This window comes from Malassezia restricta, chromosome III (assembly GCF_003290485.1).
Source record: "Malassezia restricta chromosome III, complete sequence".
Lineage (NCBI taxonomy): Eukaryota > Fungi > Basidiomycota > Malasseziomycetes > Malasseziales > Malasseziaceae > Malassezia > Malassezia restricta.
This window is the reverse complement of record NC_040195.1, coordinates 864920-881967: the sequence shown is the minus strand read 5'-3', so window position 1 is coordinate 881967 and position 17048 is coordinate 864920. Positions and strand designations below refer to the sequence as shown.

Here is a 17048-nt window from a genome sequence, read left to right as displayed (position 1 = left end):
CACCTACATGCTTCGCCGTTCGGTGGCGCGACAGGCGCCGCGATCGGCTCGCACGATCCTGGGGATCGAGAGCTCGTGCGACGATTCGTGTGCGTCGGTCGTCCGCTCGGATCGAACCGTTCTCTCGTCCGTCGTGGTGCGCCAGAACCACCAAGACACCCAGGGCATCCACCCGCTGCATGCTGCGCGAGGACATCACCGGCATGTGCCGCGGGCGATTGCACAGGCCCTCGACGAGGCGCAGCTCACGATCCACGACCTGGATGGCATCGGTGTGACGCGCGGTCCGGGCATGCCTGGCTGCCTGGCGGTAGGCATGACGGCCGCCAAGACTCTCGCGGCCGTGCACGCCAAGCCCCTCGTCTACCTGCACCACATGCGGGCACATGCACTCACGCCGCTTCTGACGGAGGCGCAGCCGCCAGCGTTTCCCTTTCTCACGCTTCTTGTTTCAGGGGGCCACACGATGCTCGTGCTCGTGCATAGCCTCGACCGCTTCGCCATACTGGCAGATACCCTCGACGACTCGGTCGGCAATGCCTTTGACAAGTTTGCACGCGAGCTGCAGCTGGGATGGCAGAGTGCATCGGGTGCCCTCGTCGAGGCGTTGGCTGCACACGCACAGCCCCATGAGCCTGTACTGCCCCACATCCTGCTCGGCACACCCACATTTTCGTACTCGGGACTACGCTCGGCGGCAGCGCGGCATATAGCCCGGGTCGGCGGCGCAGCAGCCATGTCTCATGCCGCCAAAGCAGCGCTGGCGCACGACTTCCAGGTCGCTGCCTTTGCACCGCTGGAGGACAAGGTCGTACGCGCGCTCGTGCCCCAGCAGCGCGGCTGGCAGCTCCCTGGCATGGATCCCATGTCGATTCGGAGTGTCGTATGCAGTGGCGGTGTAGCCTCGAATCAGTTTTTGCGGCACAGGCTGCGGTGCGCGCTCGACAAGCATGGTCGATCGGACGTGGCCCTGCACTTCCCGCCGCTCTCATTGTGCGTCGACAATGCCGCGATGATCGCATGGGCCGCGCACCTGTACTGGCACACTCGGACGCACGATATGACGCCGCATGTCGTTGCCAAGTGGCCTATCGACGCCGCCTAACGTCTGTGTCCCAAGCGAAATAGCGGCAGCGGTACGGCGTCACGGCTTGCTGGGCATACCCCGGCCCCACGGGCCGCGCGCACATCCAAAAGGTGCGTCCGTGATTCACACCCGGCTTCGTGACGCGGCGCGAGATGGCTGGCTCGCGGTGGACGGTGCACAAGGGTGGTGCTCGTGGAGTGAAGAGCGCTGACCACTCGGATGTCTGGGGATGTGGTTCGGGTGCGGGAAGCGGCGGCGGTGGCGACGGCGACAAAGGGGGCGGGCGTCGCACAAACCCATCGAGCTTCGTTTGCCGGGGACGCGGGCGTCGCGACGCGCGTGTCTCAGGGGCTCGCTTTACCGTCCACAAATCCAAACGCGGCTGGTGGCGGTGCTGGTGCGACGCTGCGAGGCGCGGCGCCTCTGTACCGGGCCGGACCACGTCGGCCAGCGACTCGCCGTCCAGGTGATCGTACAAATCCACATAAATTGGGCAGTGGTCCGAGCCATAGACATGGGGCTGGATGTCTGCGTACCGAATCCACCGCAAGAGGCCTTGCGTTGCGAGGGTATAGTCGATACGCGAGCCGTAATTGCTTCGGCGCGCATCCAGCTGTGTACTCCAGCACGTATACATGTTCTTGCGCTCAGGATGAAAGCGACGAGTCACGTCGTGCAGCGCGCCATGCGGCGCCAGCCACTGCCGGAACCAAACACGCGCGGCATGTGGCGGTAGGTGCGCTCCTTCGCAGTGGTCCAAAGCATCCGCCACGACATTCATGTCACCGACCACCAACACTTCGCGCCCTTCCTCTATGAGCTTGCTCACGCGCTCCTCAAGTGCACGATAAAAGGCCATCTTGTACGGCAGACGCTCAGCGTCCGTCTCGTTCGGAGCGTACACGTTGAGCAGCACAAACAGGCCACAATCCAGCACGACGCAGCGGCCTTCAGCATCGAGATCTTGACCGAGCCCAGTGACGCCCACTTGTGCATCTCGCGGCATACACACCGCACGCCGCACATACGTCGCCGTCCCCGCATACCCCTTGGTCGGATGCAGGTCATAGTACGCGTCATACGCCTCCATGACACACATGGCATACGTCAGCTGTCGATGCGTCATCTTGACTTCCTGGAAGCACGCAATGTCCGCCTGAAGCGCCTCTAGACACGCCTCTAATGTCGGCAGGCCGTCCCATGGTGCATAAGACCGCAACGTACGCAGCCCATTCACATTCCAACACACCAAACGCATTTACCACATCGAGGAGTCAGACTCCTCCACTATTACCACCGCGAACCTACTTGAATATTGTTGGCCCCTGAGCTGCGGGGGCCAAAGCGGCGACCGCCAAAGCCGCCGCCACGGCCACGGCCACGGCCACGGCCGCCACGACCGCGGTATCCACCGCCGCCGCCGCCGCCGCTATACCGCACCATCTCCTGCAGCTCCGGAGGAATCTCCTGCTCGGCGTCCCGCAAGAGGCCGACCAGCTCGCGAGCCGACTTGGCGTTCTCGCTCGTGAAGAACGTGACGGCCACACCCTTACGGCCGGCACGTCCCGTACGTCCAATCTGATGGACATAGTCTTCCGTGTTCGTCGGGAAATCGTAGTTGATCACTGGTCCTGTTAGTACGGCATACATACCATAGCTGATGTCCTTGACATCCAAACCACGCGAGGCCACAGCCGTCGCTACCATAATAGGGCTGTTACCCGACTTGAACTCCCTCAAAACCCAATCACGCTCGTCTTGCTGCTTATCACCATGAATCGCCAGGGCAGGCCAGCCATCCTGGCGCATAAACTTGGTCAGATCATCGGCTCCGCGCTTCGTGTTCGCGAAAATGATCACCTTGCCGTTCTCCTGACTGATCTGCTCGAGGTGCTTGATGAGGCGTCCGCGCTTGTCAAATTCAGAGCACATTTCAATCACCTGCTTCACGTTGCGATTGGCCGTCAATTCCATCGAGCCAATGTTGACTTGCACATAGTCGTTCAAAAAGTCGGCGGCCATGCGCTGCACTTCTTTAGGCCACGTCGCCGAGAACATGAGCGTCTGGCGATCAGGGCGAATCTGCTCGACAATCTTGCGAATCTGCGGCTCAAAGCCCATATCCAGCATACGGTCCGCCTCATCCATCACCAGATACGTCACACGGCGCAGATTCGTCTTGCCAATCGCCAACATGTCAATCAAGCGTCCTGGCGTCGCAATCACAATCTCGGCACCACGCTGCAATGCACGGATCTGCGGTCCCTTGGGCACACCACCATACACCGAGGCCGTGCGCACACGGCACGGCGAGCCAAAGCGACTGCACTCGTTCTGGATCTGCACGGCCAATTCACGCGTCGGCGCAAGAATCAGCGCAATGGGACCGTCGCCATATTGCAACGGCGGCTGCGCCTTGATATGAACAAAACTCGGCAGGGCAAAGCCAATCGTCTTGCCCGAACCTGTCTCGGCAATCGCCACAAGGTCACGACCACTCATCGCCAGAGGCCAGGCCTGTGACTGAATCGGCGAAGGCTCCGTAAATCCAAGCTTGTTAATTTCACGCATGATGTAGTCGGGGTATCCAGTCTCGTCAAAGGTCATCACAGGCTTGGGCACATTGGAGCCACGGAGCGTGATCTCCTTGGCTCGGCGAAACTCAGCGACCTGCTCGTCAGAACGCTCAGTTACACGCGGATCCTCCTTGTAAAAGTTTTTCTCAAATGGCACGAGATCCGCCTCAGACCAAGTGGCCTTATTGAGGCCCGCACCCAGTTCTTCGCCGCTATATCCGCCGCCATAGCCACCGCCATAGCCACCACCGTAGCCACCGCCGTAGCCACCACCGTAACCACCGCCGTAGCCACCGCCGTAGCCACCGCCGTAGCCACTACCGTAGCCACCACCGTAGCCACCGCCGTAGCCACCACCCTGGCCACCGCCATATCCACCACGGTAGCCGCCACCGTATCCACCACGGTAACCGCCGCTACCAGCGTCATTCGAGCCGTTGTATCCACCGTAGGACATGCTATCAAAGTCCGTCAATGGGTCTTGTCAGAAAAAAGAAAATAATGGTGGATCAAAAAAAAGTCTGATAGTGCACGTGATCTGGCTATTGGACAAACGCGTGCTGGAGCGCGTCGAGCGGCGTGATACGCTTGGATGGATCCCATTCCAACATGCGGTGGAGTAAATCGATGAGGAGCTGCGTCTGCCGAAGTTCTTCAGGGCGCATGTGTTTGGCTGTTCCACCTGGAAGCATCTTGGCACGCAAGTCTTCGGTAGGGTGTGTGGTATTCACGCGCCTCACGATCGACTCGCCTGTGGTGGTATCGACTTCAGTGGACAAGAAGGTATGATAGTCTTCAAAGTGTTGCAAGGCAAATTCACATTTTTTGAGCTGCTTGACAAGCGGCTTTCCACGTAGCTTCTGCATTAACAAGAGCATGTGATTGTTATTTTTCCCTGGGAAAAGAATGTGCCCGGTGGCGAGTTCGTAGATGGTGCAGGCCATGGACCACATGTCCATTTCGCATCCGTGCGGCTGCCCGAGGATGATTTCAGGGGCACGGTAAAATCGGCTCACGAGGTACGGCGTAATCTCCATCTCGGATGCGGTGGAGGCCGAACCAAAGTCGGCAAGCTTGGCAATGGTCTTGGCCTCATTCACGAGGATGTTGTCTGGTTTTATATCCGCATGCACGAATTGTTTTTCCCTAAGCAAGGCCAAGGCCAGCAGCATTTGTTTCGTATATGTCTTCACCGCTTGTAGATTCAGACCTACATCCTTGCCAAATCGCTTGACAATCTCGCGCAGATTGAGTCCTAAGGACTCAAACACCATACACAGGTGACCCCGGTGCTCAAAGTGAGTGAAAAAATGCACGATGAACATCTTGTTATCTGGATCCGCTTCAGATAAGCGTTGCAAAATACTGATCTCCCTCATTCCTGCCTTGTGCATGGTCTCCTGCCTCCGCGCGATTTTGATAGCGACTTCGCGACCGTTCTGCTGCAAGTCGCGCGCACGAACGACCGTGGCAAATATACCGCGCCCTAAAATGGCGAAGATCTGATATCGCTGCTGGAGCTTTTCGCCCAGCATGACGCGATAGTATCCATCCGGGTCGTCCCAATTGTCGTGCAGTCCAGCGGCGCCCTCGGCGCCACCAAAATCTTCCGTCCCACTCCAAGCCTGCTGCTCCGGCGCTTTCGCAGGCTCTTCACGTCCGGACCATGCCGTATTGTCTACATCAAACATATCATCCAGTGGCTCGGGGGGCGCTTCAGGCGCTTGGCGGGGGGGCGCTTCAGGCTCTGGCATCGGCGGCGGAGCAGGTGGCGGCACGGGAGGCGCCAGCTGTGCCAGTTTCTCACGGCGCCTTTTGCGTAGCTCAGCTAGACGACTTTCCTCCTGCTCTCTCTGCACAAAATAGTCGTCATACTCTTCGTCCCCCGCCTTACGCTTTTGGCTCATGGGCAAGAATCGTTCTTTTATATTCCACGTGATCTTATGGCGACAAGGGCGGCAGAATGTAGGCTAGGCCATCGTAGGCAGCTACGGCACGGCGGTCTCCCATGTGAGCACGCACATCTTCTGGGAGAGAAGCGTGCCAAAACTCAGTAACTTGGCGCTCTATCTCGCGCATCACATGGAACCACTGCTCTGACTCTGCCAGGCGTGCGTCTGGACGCAGTTGGTCCGTGCTTGTAAGTGGAGCATGTGACATGGTATGTGGTGCAGGTAGGCGAGCGGAAAAGTGGTTGAAGACGACATGCCGTGCCCGGATGAGCCCTGCGAAAGAACCAGCAATGCGCGGCACTGAATGACCTCGTGAAAGGGCACGCGGCTCTGCCTCGCCTTCCGCTAGCAGGAGCTGCTGCAGGAGCTGTGCATGCTCGGGGGACGGGGCAGCCAAGACATCCTTCTCTCGCATGTAGGCGTACGTGCATTCATGCACAAGCAAGTCGGCATCGCGAGCCAATGCGAGCATGCCTTTATCTTCGAGTCCAGCCGTAGCATCGCTCGTGTCACCGAGAATGCAGAGTTTGCGACCTGGCCTGTCAAGTGGTGGCGGCACCAAAACATGACCGTCTGGTAGTGTCAGTGTTTCGCGTGCTTTCAGAACGCGCGAGAGCAGCGAGCGTGGATGGCGAATTTGATACAGGTCAAAGAGCGCCTCAGCATTCGAATCGAGGATGGCTAAGTCGCGCGGCGAAACAGACTTGGAGGCCGTGGGTGCTTCTTCGAATACGTATCCCACCGTTGGGCACCTGTGTGTAATGGGGGCTGCACTGATCCACACGTTGCCCAACTGCAGAATCCGAGGCCATGTGCCTGTCGACTCGTCCATGCGGATATCACGCCCGGGTAGCTCATTTGCATGCGGTGGCATACACGGCAAAGTGCGTGTTTGGCCGCGCACATCTGGGGGGAGATAGATGTCCTCTTCTGTGTAGATAAACGAGCCGCTCGGGTGATGTGGATAAGCCGGCTGTGAAGGCCACAGAAGCTCGTGCACGACGAAACAGCTGTTCAGCGTCGCGTACGTAATTGAAAGCGTCGTGCGCAGAAATGCACGCAGTCCCAAAGGTCCAACGAGTTCGAGGCGCGGCCTGTCATCTTTGCCTGGCGCCGAACTGAGACCCATCATACTAAAAATCAGCGGTGTCAAGCCGAGAATATCTGGAATCAGCACACACACACACACACGTACGATCAGGATGCAAATGTGTGATGAGAATCGTGCGTATATTCGAGAGTTTCACACCTGCCTGAACATGGGGGAGAATGAGCTGTCGCTGTGTGCCTTCACCACAGTCGCTGCGTGTGAGTCGTGGCATCGTACATCATCACGGTATCATGACCCAACTTGACCAACAGGCTACACACGTAAGTGCCACTATACACACCTCGAGTAGTTCCGCGTCATGATCGGGGACGTACATGTGCCCAGGAACTTGACCTCGATAGGAGGCGGCGGTGCCATGAGAACAAGCATCATAGCTCCACTTTTTTTCGCTTTTCTACGGCACGGCAGCCAGGGCCTTATCAGCTTTGTGCCACTCGTCTGTCTGCCTAGCTGCTTCGCTAACACCGGTCTGCGGAGTAAGACGAAGTTACGTACCATGTAGGTGTGGAGTTCCGTCGTGGCATCCTTGAGTCGACGCGTTGTGTCTGGAATCATTTGCTCGCAGTCCCGCAAAATTTCCTCCTGCCGCGTGAGACATGTCGTCATGGCGTACCTGCTTCCTGATGTCCCACTCGTCCCTGCCTTGGTCGACATAGTCTTTCACGCGCACAGCCTGCTCATCGGCCTCTTGTTTGTACAGACCCAGTTCCTTGTTCAATCTGCTGTCAGCGTGATCATCACATACCGCTGTACGACGCCTGTCTTGATCGTGAGCTGCCGCTTTTCTGTCTGCACGTCGCTACCCATGGCCAGTCGCGATAGGAATGCTCGTGGTACGTCCACTTTCCATGTGTTTCGCTGTGGGGCCCATGGAAAGTGGCCGCTACCTCCACATCTGCAGCCTTTTTGGTCATGCAGCCAGCTGTGTATTTTTGTGGCGGTGGCTGGAGCCTTGGCTTTTGCCGCCACCTCTCTCTTTGTGGATCGAGTTTTCTTGCGTGCCCTCGTCGCCATCATGACGATGGAACCAGCATTGTACAGCACATGGACGGAATCAAGCTCAGGCAAGCCCAACATTCACTCCAATATGTTCGATCAAATTCCTATCGCTTCCATGTCGCCACCCTCAGCACCATCAGACGATGATGTCTCCTACTCGTCTTCCTCGGCGGAAAAGACTTGGGATGAGCCAAGCGCGCTCTTCCACCTCGACTTCTCGTCTCATGAGCCAACATCGGGAAATATGGAATCAGCTCTCTTCGCGCCACCCTTTGATGAGCCTCCGACACCCTTTGTCCAAGACAGAGTCGCGGGCACACCTCATGGCAGCATCAACCCGCAAGTGCTCATGCCCAAGATCAAGGATGAGCCTGATGACGAAGAATCAAAGGCCCTTGAGCTCACGCTCAAACTTCAGAAGAGTGACTCCTCGCATACATCCACCTCCTTCACAGCATTTACGCCCATGCGGCTCGATGCGTCCGATACCTCGTCTGTGGATATCAAGCCCATCATATCATCTGCGCGTCTAAAGAGCCCCTCTCCTGACCTGGATCAGGAGAACCTCCGACCTTCCCCTGAGGAATACAGCAGACTGTCAAGTAAGGAAAAGCGGCAGCTGCGAAATAAGATCAGTGCAAGAAACTTCCGCAATCGCCGGAAAGAGTATATTACGCTGCTCGAGGAGAAACTTCATGAGCGCGATTCGATGATTAAACAGCTCCAGCATCAATTGTCGTCCCTTCGCCTAGAAAATGGTGCCCTGCATGAAGAACTCAAGGTCCAGCGGTCACGTCCCGTGTCCACGGTGGATGTGTCCAAGCTTATCAACGCACTGCAACGAAACGCTCACTCTCCGTCGTCGAGGGCATCATCGCCCGACGCGCTGGATGGAGCGCGGCCGTCCTGCTCGTCTCCGTCTAACTTCGCGCTTTCCAACAAGGATACCCACGTCTCGAGTGGACGACCTGACTCGCCATCTAATGGTGCCTGTTGGAACCGCCTGGCACATATGGCCATGGTCGCCTAGTACGTAGAAACGTAGGGCACGGACCGTCAGTGTTACGTCACGTGGTTGTTTGAGGAGCGCGATTTGGACGACGCCCACCACCTACAGGATGGCTGGCGCGGAGCGCGATGCATTGCCAGAGACAATATCCACACCATCTCATACATCGCAGCGGCGGAATGTCGCGGCGCTTGCCTCGTCTTTGCCGCTGCCGTCGTCGAGACGCGTGACTACGCCTCATCAGGCGCCACCCAACGACCGCCGCACGCCGTTGGCGCAGGGCCCTTTGGGTGGCTACCGCTCCCTCTCGAGGTCGAAAGGCACACCGATGCACGATAAACTCCTAGGAAAGCGCAGCTTTTCGTCTTCGAGCCTGCAGGAGCAGGGTGGCTTTTCTACGCCTCAGCCCCAGGGTTCGAAGCGACCACTGGTGTCATCTGTGCTGGCCACCGCACCGCGTCCTACGCGAGTGACGTCCAACGAACATGATGCCTTCCAGACACCATTAGTGCAGCGGCAACGCCATCATGGTATATCTCCCTCGCCTGCCAGCGACGATTACGAATTGCAAATGCTGCGCTCCGAATATGAACGACGCATTCAGACGGAGCAGCATGCGAACCAGGTTATGGAAGTGCAGATGCGCTCTCAATTGCGCGAGCTCGAAGCACTCAAGTGTCAGCGTGTAGAAGTACTTCGTGAATGGGAGACAGAACGCGCAATGCAGCAAGAAAAACAGCGGGCGTGGGACAAGGTGCGGTCAGAGACGGAGGCACAACTCGCGTCACTGCGTGCGGACTCACTGCGACTCCAGTCCCGCAACGACGAGCTTGAGTCGCAGCTTAGCGCTACGGCCCGCGACGCGCACACCGAAAGCGTATCTATCAAGTCCCAGCTGGCACGACTCCAAACGGAATGCGAGCTGTCTACATCACAGAACGAGTCGCTTTCACGCACGAACGAGCATCTGCTCGCACGTATCAATGAATTGGAGTCTGCTCCGCTTGAGAAGTCCGCTCCCTCGGATGAAGATGCCGCGCTTTTCAAAGACCAGCTGAGTCAATCACTTACGACGATCCAGCGCCTCGAAGCGGCCAATGTACGCCTCACATCCGAAAATAAAAGACTGGCCGATGCCAGTGCGCGGATTGATGTTCTACGTGAATCAAATCGAGGACTCGAAGCCAAACTCACGCAGCTGCCGAAGCTGCAAGAAGCACTGCTCGAAAAAGACGCCGAGCTGGCCTCGTTGCGCGACGAGCAAAGTCGCTGGATCTCTGTGCTAGAACATGGCATCAAAACAGAGGAACATGCGGCATTCATGGCTGCCGCACACGCTAGTGATCAGGCCCCGCCACAGACGGCTGTACCTGAGACACTATCTCCTGAGACGCTCCCTGCCTACATTTCCACCCTGCGTGGCACCGTTATGGGTCTGTATGCACGTATAGAGGGCCTGGGTCATTCGGTCGAGCAGATGCGGACGGCAAATCTGGACCTGAGTCGCCGCGCTGCGCAGGACTCGGAGACTGAAACCCAGCTGCGAAAAGAGCTCCATCAAAAGTCGGACCTACTGCTGCGTGCGCAGCGTCAGCTCGACATTCAAAGTGACGATTTGAGGCGCTGCAAAGAAGTCCTGGAATCTTTTGAGCAAGAGGCACAGCAGGGCGACACATCATATGAAGCCACACATCAACGTCGCATCACAGGTCTCGAAGAGCGTATTGCTCTCCTGATGGCCGAATGTGACTCGCTCACGCAAAAGCTGGCCGAGTCGGAGCGAGTTCCACCTACCGCGAACCATCCAGCCTCAGAAGAGGCTTTGCTTGTCTTGGAGGCACAATTCCGTGAACTCGAGCAGCACGCTCAGGCCCTTAGCACGGAAAATGAGACACTGTGGCTTCGGGTGGGGCGCGGCGAATTTAATGCCGAGCGTGAGAGATGCCTCGTCCTTACTGACAATCCCGTTTCACGAGACTTGGCTGTCCGCACATCAACATTAGAGGCCCTCAGAAAAGAGAATGCAGGCCTGCTAGAACAGGTCGAGGCATTGCACAAACAGCTCACTTCTGCCCATCTACCAGCTCCTGCTACAGGCACGGACGCGGTCGTGCCCCTTCAAACCGTGGATAACCTGCGTGCCGAATTGACCAAACTGCAAGAGACCCTACAGCTCAAGGACAAGGGAATGCTGCGTCTCAAGCAAGTGTTCACAGCCCAAGCCAATCTGTTTCGCGAAGCTGTACAGTCGCTCTTTGGCTACAAAATTCGATTTATGGAGAACGGCAAGGTCAAGCTGACATCTGCGTATGCTGGCAGTGCCCGAGGCACCACACTCGTGTTTCGCTCCGATGAGGGAAATGTGGGTGAGATGAAGCTACAAGGCGAAGCGAATGATGGCCTTGCAAACGTTGCACATCTACGCGACTACTGGCTCAGCGATGGCATCCGGCACAGCGTTCCGTGCTTCCTGGCCGCTCTGAACTTGGAGTTGTATGAAAATACAACCCAGGCGATCCGTAGCTCATTTGGCGCTGATGTGGAGGCGTAGCATGTGTTTATCCATCTCCATGATCCAGCCGGACGAAGACAGCGTGCCAGACGAGGCAGCGCAAGTCCTAGCGCAGTTGACGAAGCACGAGCACGTGCGTGGATGCGTTGCTCTTACGGCCGCCGACCAAAGAGTGATTTGGAGTGGCGGCGTGACCTTTGCATCAGAGGCGAAACTCGCACAGGTCGTGCATTTTGTGCGAGACACGCTGGCTGTGGTGCAGAGACATATGGACATACTCGAACCTGATGATGATCTAGGGCTTATGCGTATACGAACCGGCAAGTATGAACTTCTTATCACGCCCAGTACGTATACCATGCTGCTCACCCACAGGCAAATCCTATCTCTTAGTGGTAATGCAGGATCCATCACTTTAAATATACTTGATCTTTGGGAGGAACTATCTATGCGAGAAAATCAGTCCTTCAACAACATGTATGTATACACAAGTTTAGTTGTAGTCCACAAGACCACGAACCAGCTCGATACTCTCGAGGTATTTCTTGCCGTACTTGTGCTTGTGCTTAGTGCTGCCTGTGTACATCACAGACAGACCTTCAGAAATGTTGTTAAAGTACTCTTTGCTCACGTCATCACCCGAGCGGTTGTAGCCCGAGCTGTCATCAACCGTAGGGCCAGCGACCCACGAGCCAAGACCCGTTGCGAATGACGCCCTGGTGTTATGCTTCGTCTGGAACTCCTTTTCCAGCTTTTCCAGCTTGGAGGCGTACTCCTTCTCGTCCCACGACGAACTCGATGACGAGCTGGATGACGAGCTAGACGAAGACGAAGACGAAGAAGCAGCGTTTCTCGATCCCTTGTTCTCGAGTGACGACACAATCTGCTTGATAGCCGGAGCGTAAGCCTTTCGCACAGCCTTGCTACTCGAGGCAATCCTATGCCAGTCGCTTGGGTCCCGGCTGGCCGTGCGAGCCAAGTTGGACTGAATCCACATCGCAATGTGGATGTTGATCCAAGGGCGGCTCAGATCATGGTCGCTCAGACCTTTCAAGTTTATCTTCTTGTTCGTCTTAAAGTCCACAAGTTCACCCAACTCCGAGAATCCACCCATAGAGACTTCGTCCTCTGAGCCTGTGCCAACAGCCCATGAGTACGTGTTGTAGTCCACCTGCGCCATGCTCTGGAACTGTTTCAGCTCACCTGAGCCATACGGACTCACTTGCAAGAGACCGAGACTCTGGCCAGAGTCCTCGCGACCAGCACTTCTATTCTCTGACTCAAAGTCCGACTCGGCCTTGATATCAGCCAGCATGATACGCACAACCGTCTTAGTATCAACATCGGGATAGTATCGCGAAGCTGCATCGAACAGCGCCATGATCGTCTCATTACGATGCTCCTTCGAAACCAACCTGCCAAGATCGCCAGCCCATTTGCGTATCGAGTAAAGGTCATCCTGTGCCTCAAGGAAGCCGTACGATGGGTTGTTGGTAATCACACTCTGATTTGGCAGGTTTCCGTGTGGCTCTTTGGCCGACGTGGATGCCACGCGCGAGCCGCTCACGACACCAAGCTTCCGACCCGAGTCAGCTCTCTCGTTCATCGAAATCCGGTAAAAGCCACCACGCTGCGACTTTTGACCTGCACCGACTGCGGCCGTGCGACCCATCTCCTGGGAAGCTTCAGAGGACTGCGTGCTCTCAGATGTCGAGTGGCGTGACTTGCTTTTGGAGGAGTGAGACTTATGAGCCTTGCTCTTGTGAGCCTTACTCTTGTGCAAACGGTTCGATGACTTGGAGGAGCGCGACTTACGCGCCTTGGCTGCCATCTTAGACTTGTGATGGTGGCGGTGGTGCGACTTGCTCGAGGATGACGAGGACGACTCACTCTTTGAGTGCGAAGAAGTCGAGTGAGTTGTGCTGGAAGAAGAAGGCGACGACTTGGAATGCGACTTGCTCTTCGACGACGTGCATGGCTCACTCTCTGAGTGTGAAGAAGTCGAGTGAGTTGTGCTGGAGGAAGAAGGCGACGACTTGGACAGCTTCTTGCTCTTAAACTTCTTGGGCGACTTAGACTTCTTGGATGAGGCGCTCAAAGACACCGAAGACGTCGACGTACCCCGAGGCAGACTCTCACTCACCGAGGTGTTATTCTTTTCCTTGCTAACACCGCCGTACATATTGATACTTTCACCTTTGTACATTTTTCCAAGAATTTCTCCCAAGTCGAACTTAACGCCACCATCGATACTCTCCTTCTCCATCTGCGTCTGAATAGTGCGCTGCAACTCCCTCGCAAACTCTTCATCGTTCGCCTCGTTCTTCTTGTTGCTCTGAGAGCCATCAGCCTGTGATGTTTGTACAGACTTTGAGGCGGTACTCTGTGCTGCAGAGGAGACACTGGAAGTGCTGCTTGTCAGCGCACTTCGTGCCGCCAGCACATGCCCTCGATGTGGCAATGCATTCACACCGGATGATTGCATCAAGGTAGCCAACAGGATGGCCAGAAGACTCCATCGAATCATGGACGGACCAGCCGTCTTCCACATCATATTCAATAATGAAATCAAGTATAAATCAAAGAAAGTCAACGTTGATACCAGATCACGTATAACCACTGAACCAGCAGTGGTATGTACCGAAGAAAACAAAGGTAGTTAAGGGTGGGTAGTGTTCGGAAACCGTACCTGCGGTTAATCCAACAAGTGTATGTCACAATAAGATCGCAAGAGGATCAGGGATCCAGTGTGATGTGAAGGTAAGGAGGGACCAAAGAGCATCGGTTGCCTCAAGGACGACATTTTAGGCACCAGGTGTCAAAAGACGATCCACTCTTCACTTAGAATCTACGTCAAACCCGATCAAACGTACAGCCAATCATACACGTGTGTGTTTGGGTACACCTGTGCACAGACGTGTAGGCGGATGTGGAGTCTCGGTAGCCGCCTAATGGACCAGTGGGCGCTACGAAAGTAGAAAGAAAAAGCATTCACATTAGTGGTGGCGGTGCACCGCCTTAGCAAAACCTACAGCATTCTTGTCTAGGTTGTATACGGTATAAAACTTGCGAAGGAAAACGTCGCCAATGATCCACAAAGGGCCCACTGGTTCTGGCAGGTCCATGCCCATGAAGGACGAAATACACGTGTTTTGGATATTCAGGATGTAGTCTTTGCCCTCGAGTGTGTATGGCTTATTATCGAGATAGAACGTAAGTGAAGGAAGACTCGGTATTCTGCTGCAGTCCAGACTGTACTGGCCTGTCCAGCTGCGCTTAGCGCCAATTTGCTTGTTAAGAATCTCAGCTACAGCCGATGGCATAGCAATCAGAGACGTGCCAGTGTCAATGGCAGCTCCTGTTCTGGGTAGCTCGAGTTCTTCATCACCGAAACCAACCTTGTTGAGAGCCACTTCCCAATAGCCACGGCGGCGCACTGGTGCGTACACGATGGGATCTTCAAATTTGTCCGTATCAACGCCACCAAAGGTAGCTTCGCCACCTTCCGAGTCATTTTCACCAAGATAGAAGGCGAAAAGGTTTTCATCGAGCAGATTCTGCTCAACCATTTTGTAAAACGGTGGCACAATCTTGTTCACACTAATTGTGTCGTATGCCAGACCAAGGATACCATCAAACTTGCCAAAAGCAAAGGCTAGGCCAGGCTCAGTCGTCGCTTCACCAAACTCTTGACCCTTGATTTCCAAGTCACTAATCTTGAGGTTGTCGCGAGAGACAAAGCCTTCAACACTACCCGAACCATAATGAATTCCAAAGTCACTACCATTCGCCTGATAGGTCGTTGACAATGCATTGTCATATTTTCTGTGAATAAGACATGCAATTGATGTACAAGATTCAGAGGGAATCCACAGATTAGCAGATCCGGTGTCCAAGATTACCTTGAACTGCTGGGGTGGCGAACCAATCTCGATATCAGCAAAGTACTGCGCGTTTAAAAAGTCCGTGAGCGGTACATTATGTCCTGCATTAGCATTGGCGTGCCATCTTTCTGACATCATGCCTGCGTCTGTGCTTTGAATACGCACATCTCCGGCCGCATCATGAATCAGCGAAAAGGGTTGCTGCTTGCCAGCTGCACCGTACTTGGCGCCTAGGAATTCGGCCTGCGAAACCATCGAAGACAGAGTGCGCTGTCCCGCATTGGGCAACTTGGAAAGGCGCGACTTGAACACGCCCGCATGCACACCTGCCACGGCAAGAGCCAAAAAGACCGCAAGGCCCAACTTCATCTTGAAATGTAGCCGGTGGCGTAGCTGACAAGCCACAGTCAGGTTCCTCCTCGCATCGCTTAGTAAATACCACCATATAGGTCCACAAACCTCTATCGTTATTCTTGCATGTCGATATCGTTTTCGCTAAAACACGCGGCAAAAGGCGTCAAAGCTGCCAGGTTAAATCGTGCGCGTCTAGATGAGGAAGAAGAAGAGGAAGAAAATTCGGTACGTGATGTGCCTTTAAGCGGGAAACGCAAGCGCGAAACGTCTCTCCCTGCCGCTCCCAAAGTGATTCCTCTTTTATCTTCGTCTGACTGGCGTCAAGATCGAAAGCGCCGTAATGGCGTTGTAAAACCAGAAAACTTCAAGCCATTGGATGGAGACACGACGCCGCCTGCGAACCAGGCATCATCGCGTGACGACACACCTCCGCCAACATCGCAAGATCCCTCTGATGCCGCTGCACTCCAGGCACTCTTGTCAGGCGATGCGGTTTCTACGAAAACAGCGGGACCAAAGCGCATCATTACTCAGCCATCCGAAGAAGACATGTTGCACCATGATGTGGACACGCGGCCTGATGAGCCGACGCTGCATGACTACCAAAGTATGCCGGTGGAGGAATTTGGTGCGGCGATGTTGCGAGGTATGGGATGGAGAGAGGGCATGGGAGCTGGCAAGCAGCGAAATGGACCTGCACAGGCTCCCGAAGTCAGGAAACGTGCCGCATTACTGGGGCTAGGCGCGAAGGAGCGTCCCATACCAACATCTGTTGGGCCGCGCCACCGTTCTTCAGATCCGAAGCGCTTTTCGCACCATGATACCCGATCTAGACACAGTCCCATGTCAATGCGGCGCTAGTGCTTGCGTGCAATGTACAAATAGTAGTGAAACATATCGCCTAATTCGCGTGTTTCGATCGTCCATGCATCGCGCTGCATGTGTGGCCGGCGGAAATGTGGCTGGCCAAACGTGAAGTAGAGAAATACACCCGTATGAGACTTGAGTAAATGTAGTACGCCGTCAACCTCCTGAGCGACATTGTTCAAAACCTGCTCACTTGGGCTCCATACAGATCCGTTTTCGGCCATGAGAGCATCCATTGTACCCTTGTCGACAATTACGTCCCACGACGCGGGTCCACCCAGCTTGTCGGCATGTTTGTCAAGGTCGCGGATATCCATAACGCGCCAGTCAAGCTCTGGAAAACGCGCCTGCATCTTGTCGATAACCACAGCACTATAATCTAGATTCACAATATGGGTGTATCCGTCGTCGTACATGTCCTTACTTAGCGTCGAATTCCCACATCCTAACATTAGGATCCGGCTCTGTCGATCCGGCACAAGCTCATGGAAAATGTGCTGGATATCCCTGTACTTGCGGAACCAGTCAAAATCGGCGTCTTCAGCTTCAGCAGCGTACCGCTTATCCCAGTACTCAACTGTCTGAAAGTCCGCATTCTTCGGGTCGTCAATGTCCACCTCTCTGGACATGATCGCCCCTAGTTACCACGTAGTCCCTCCACCTTCAAAATAGACAGGGCCATTACACTACAAGTGAG

At 55.4% G+C, this 17048-nt stretch overlaps 13 protein-coding genes across 13 annotated transcripts; 5 read left to right on the top strand and 8 right to left on the bottom strand.

Annotated features, from left to right (window-relative positions):
* Positions 1 to 7: 7 nt before the first annotated feature.
* MRET_2176 (N6-L-threonylcarbamoyladenine synthase) lies at positions 8 to 1105 on the top strand (the record flags this gene model as incomplete). The annotated part of the gene is made up of 1 exon (XM_027628803.1): positions 8 to 1105. The coding sequence occupies one exon, from the start codon at positions 8 to 10 to the stop codon at positions 1103 to 1105; it is 1098 nt and encodes a 365-aa protein (XP_027484603.1).
* Positions 1089 to 2345, bottom strand: MRET_2175 (DNA-(apurinic or apyrimidinic site) lyase; the record flags this gene model as incomplete). Its single annotated transcript, XM_027628802.1, has 1 exon — positions 1089 to 2345. One exon carries the CDS (start codon positions 2343 to 2345, stop codon positions 1089 to 1091), a length of 1257 nt encoding a protein of 418 aa, XP_027484604.1.
* A 32-nt stretch (positions 2346 to 2377) lies between these two features.
* MRET_2174 (ATP-dependent RNA helicase DDX5/DBP2) lies at positions 2378 to 4120 on the bottom strand (the record flags this gene model as incomplete). The annotated part of the gene is made up of 2 exons (XM_027628801.1): positions 2378 to 2712; positions 2740 to 4120. The coding sequence occupies 2 exons, from the start codon at positions 4118 to 4120 to the stop codon at positions 2378 to 2380; spliced, it is 1716 nt and encodes a 571-aa protein (XP_027484605.1).
* An 85-nt stretch (positions 4121 to 4205) lies between these two features.
* On the bottom strand, positions 4206 to 5570 carry MRET_2173 (serine/threonine-protein kinase PRP4; the record flags this gene model as incomplete). Its single annotated transcript, XM_027628800.1, has 1 exon — positions 4206 to 5570. One exon carries the CDS (start codon positions 5568 to 5570, stop codon positions 4206 to 4208), a length of 1365 nt encoding a protein of 454 aa, XP_027484606.1.
* A 34-nt stretch (positions 5571 to 5604) lies between these two features.
* On the bottom strand, positions 5605 to 7098 carry MRET_2172 (ribonuclease Z; the record flags this gene model as incomplete). Its single annotated transcript, XM_027628799.1, has 4 exons — positions 5605 to 6779; positions 6811 to 6917; positions 6943 to 6978; positions 7007 to 7098. 4 exons carry the CDS (start codon positions 7096 to 7098, stop codon positions 5605 to 5607), a joined length of 1410 nt encoding a protein of 469 aa, XP_027484607.1.
* A 22-nt stretch (positions 7099 to 7120) lies between these two features.
* Positions 7121 to 7533, bottom strand: MRET_2171 (tubulin-specific chaperone A; the record flags this gene model as incomplete). Its single annotated transcript, XM_027628798.1, has 4 exons — positions 7121 to 7195; positions 7222 to 7308; positions 7340 to 7445; positions 7472 to 7533. 4 exons carry the CDS (start codon positions 7531 to 7533, stop codon positions 7121 to 7123), a joined length of 330 nt encoding a protein of 109 aa, XP_027484608.1.
* Positions 7534 to 7741: 208 nt separating this feature from the next.
* MRET_2170 (bZIP transcription factor) lies at positions 7742 to 8755 on the top strand (the record flags this gene model as incomplete). Its single annotated transcript, XM_027628797.1, has 1 exon — positions 7742 to 8755. One exon carries the CDS (start codon positions 7742 to 7744, stop codon positions 8753 to 8755), a length of 1014 nt encoding a protein of 337 aa, XP_027484609.1.
* An 88-nt stretch (positions 8756 to 8843) lies between these two features.
* MRET_2169 (mitotic spindle assembly checkpoint protein MAD1) lies at positions 8844 to 11285 on the top strand (the record flags this gene model as incomplete). The annotated part of the gene is made up of 1 exon (XM_027628796.1): positions 8844 to 11285. One exon carries the CDS (start codon positions 8844 to 8846, stop codon positions 11283 to 11285), a length of 2442 nt encoding a protein of 813 aa, XP_027484498.1.
* A 19-nt stretch (positions 11286 to 11304) lies between these two features.
* On the top strand, positions 11305 to 11665 carry MRET_2168 (dynein light chain roadblock-type; the record flags this gene model as incomplete). The annotated part of the gene is made up of 2 exons (XM_027628795.1): positions 11305 to 11593; positions 11622 to 11665. 2 exons carry the CDS (start codon positions 11305 to 11307, stop codon positions 11663 to 11665), a joined length of 333 nt encoding a protein of 110 aa, XP_027484669.1.
* Positions 11666 to 11739: 74 nt separating this feature from the next.
* Positions 11740 to 13800, bottom strand: MRET_2167 (uncharacterized protein; the record flags this gene model as incomplete). Its single annotated transcript, XM_027628794.1, has 1 exon — positions 11740 to 13800. One exon carries the CDS (start codon positions 13798 to 13800, stop codon positions 11740 to 11742), a length of 2061 nt encoding a protein of 686 aa, XP_027484676.1.
* Positions 13801 to 14242: 442 nt separating this feature from the next.
* MRET_2166 (saccharopepsin) lies at positions 14243 to 15499 on the bottom strand (the record flags this gene model as incomplete). The annotated part of the gene is made up of 1 exon (XM_027628793.1): positions 14243 to 15499. The coding sequence occupies one exon, from the start codon at positions 15497 to 15499 to the stop codon at positions 14243 to 14245; it is 1257 nt and encodes a 418-aa protein (XP_027484675.1).
* A 108-nt stretch (positions 15500 to 15607) lies between these two features.
* MRET_2165 (pre-mRNA-splicing factor spp2) lies at positions 15608 to 16345 on the top strand (the record flags this gene model as incomplete). Its single annotated transcript, XM_027628792.1, has 1 exon — positions 15608 to 16345. One exon carries the CDS (start codon positions 15608 to 15610, stop codon positions 16343 to 16345), a length of 738 nt encoding a protein of 245 aa, XP_027484238.1.
* Positions 16342 to 16980, bottom strand: MRET_2164 (methyltransferase-like protein 13; the record flags this gene model as incomplete). Its single annotated transcript, XM_027628791.1, has 1 exon — positions 16342 to 16980. The coding sequence occupies one exon, from the start codon at positions 16978 to 16980 to the stop codon at positions 16342 to 16344; it is 639 nt and encodes a 212-aa protein (XP_027484674.1).
* Between the last annotated feature and the right edge of the window lie 68 nt (positions 16981 to 17048).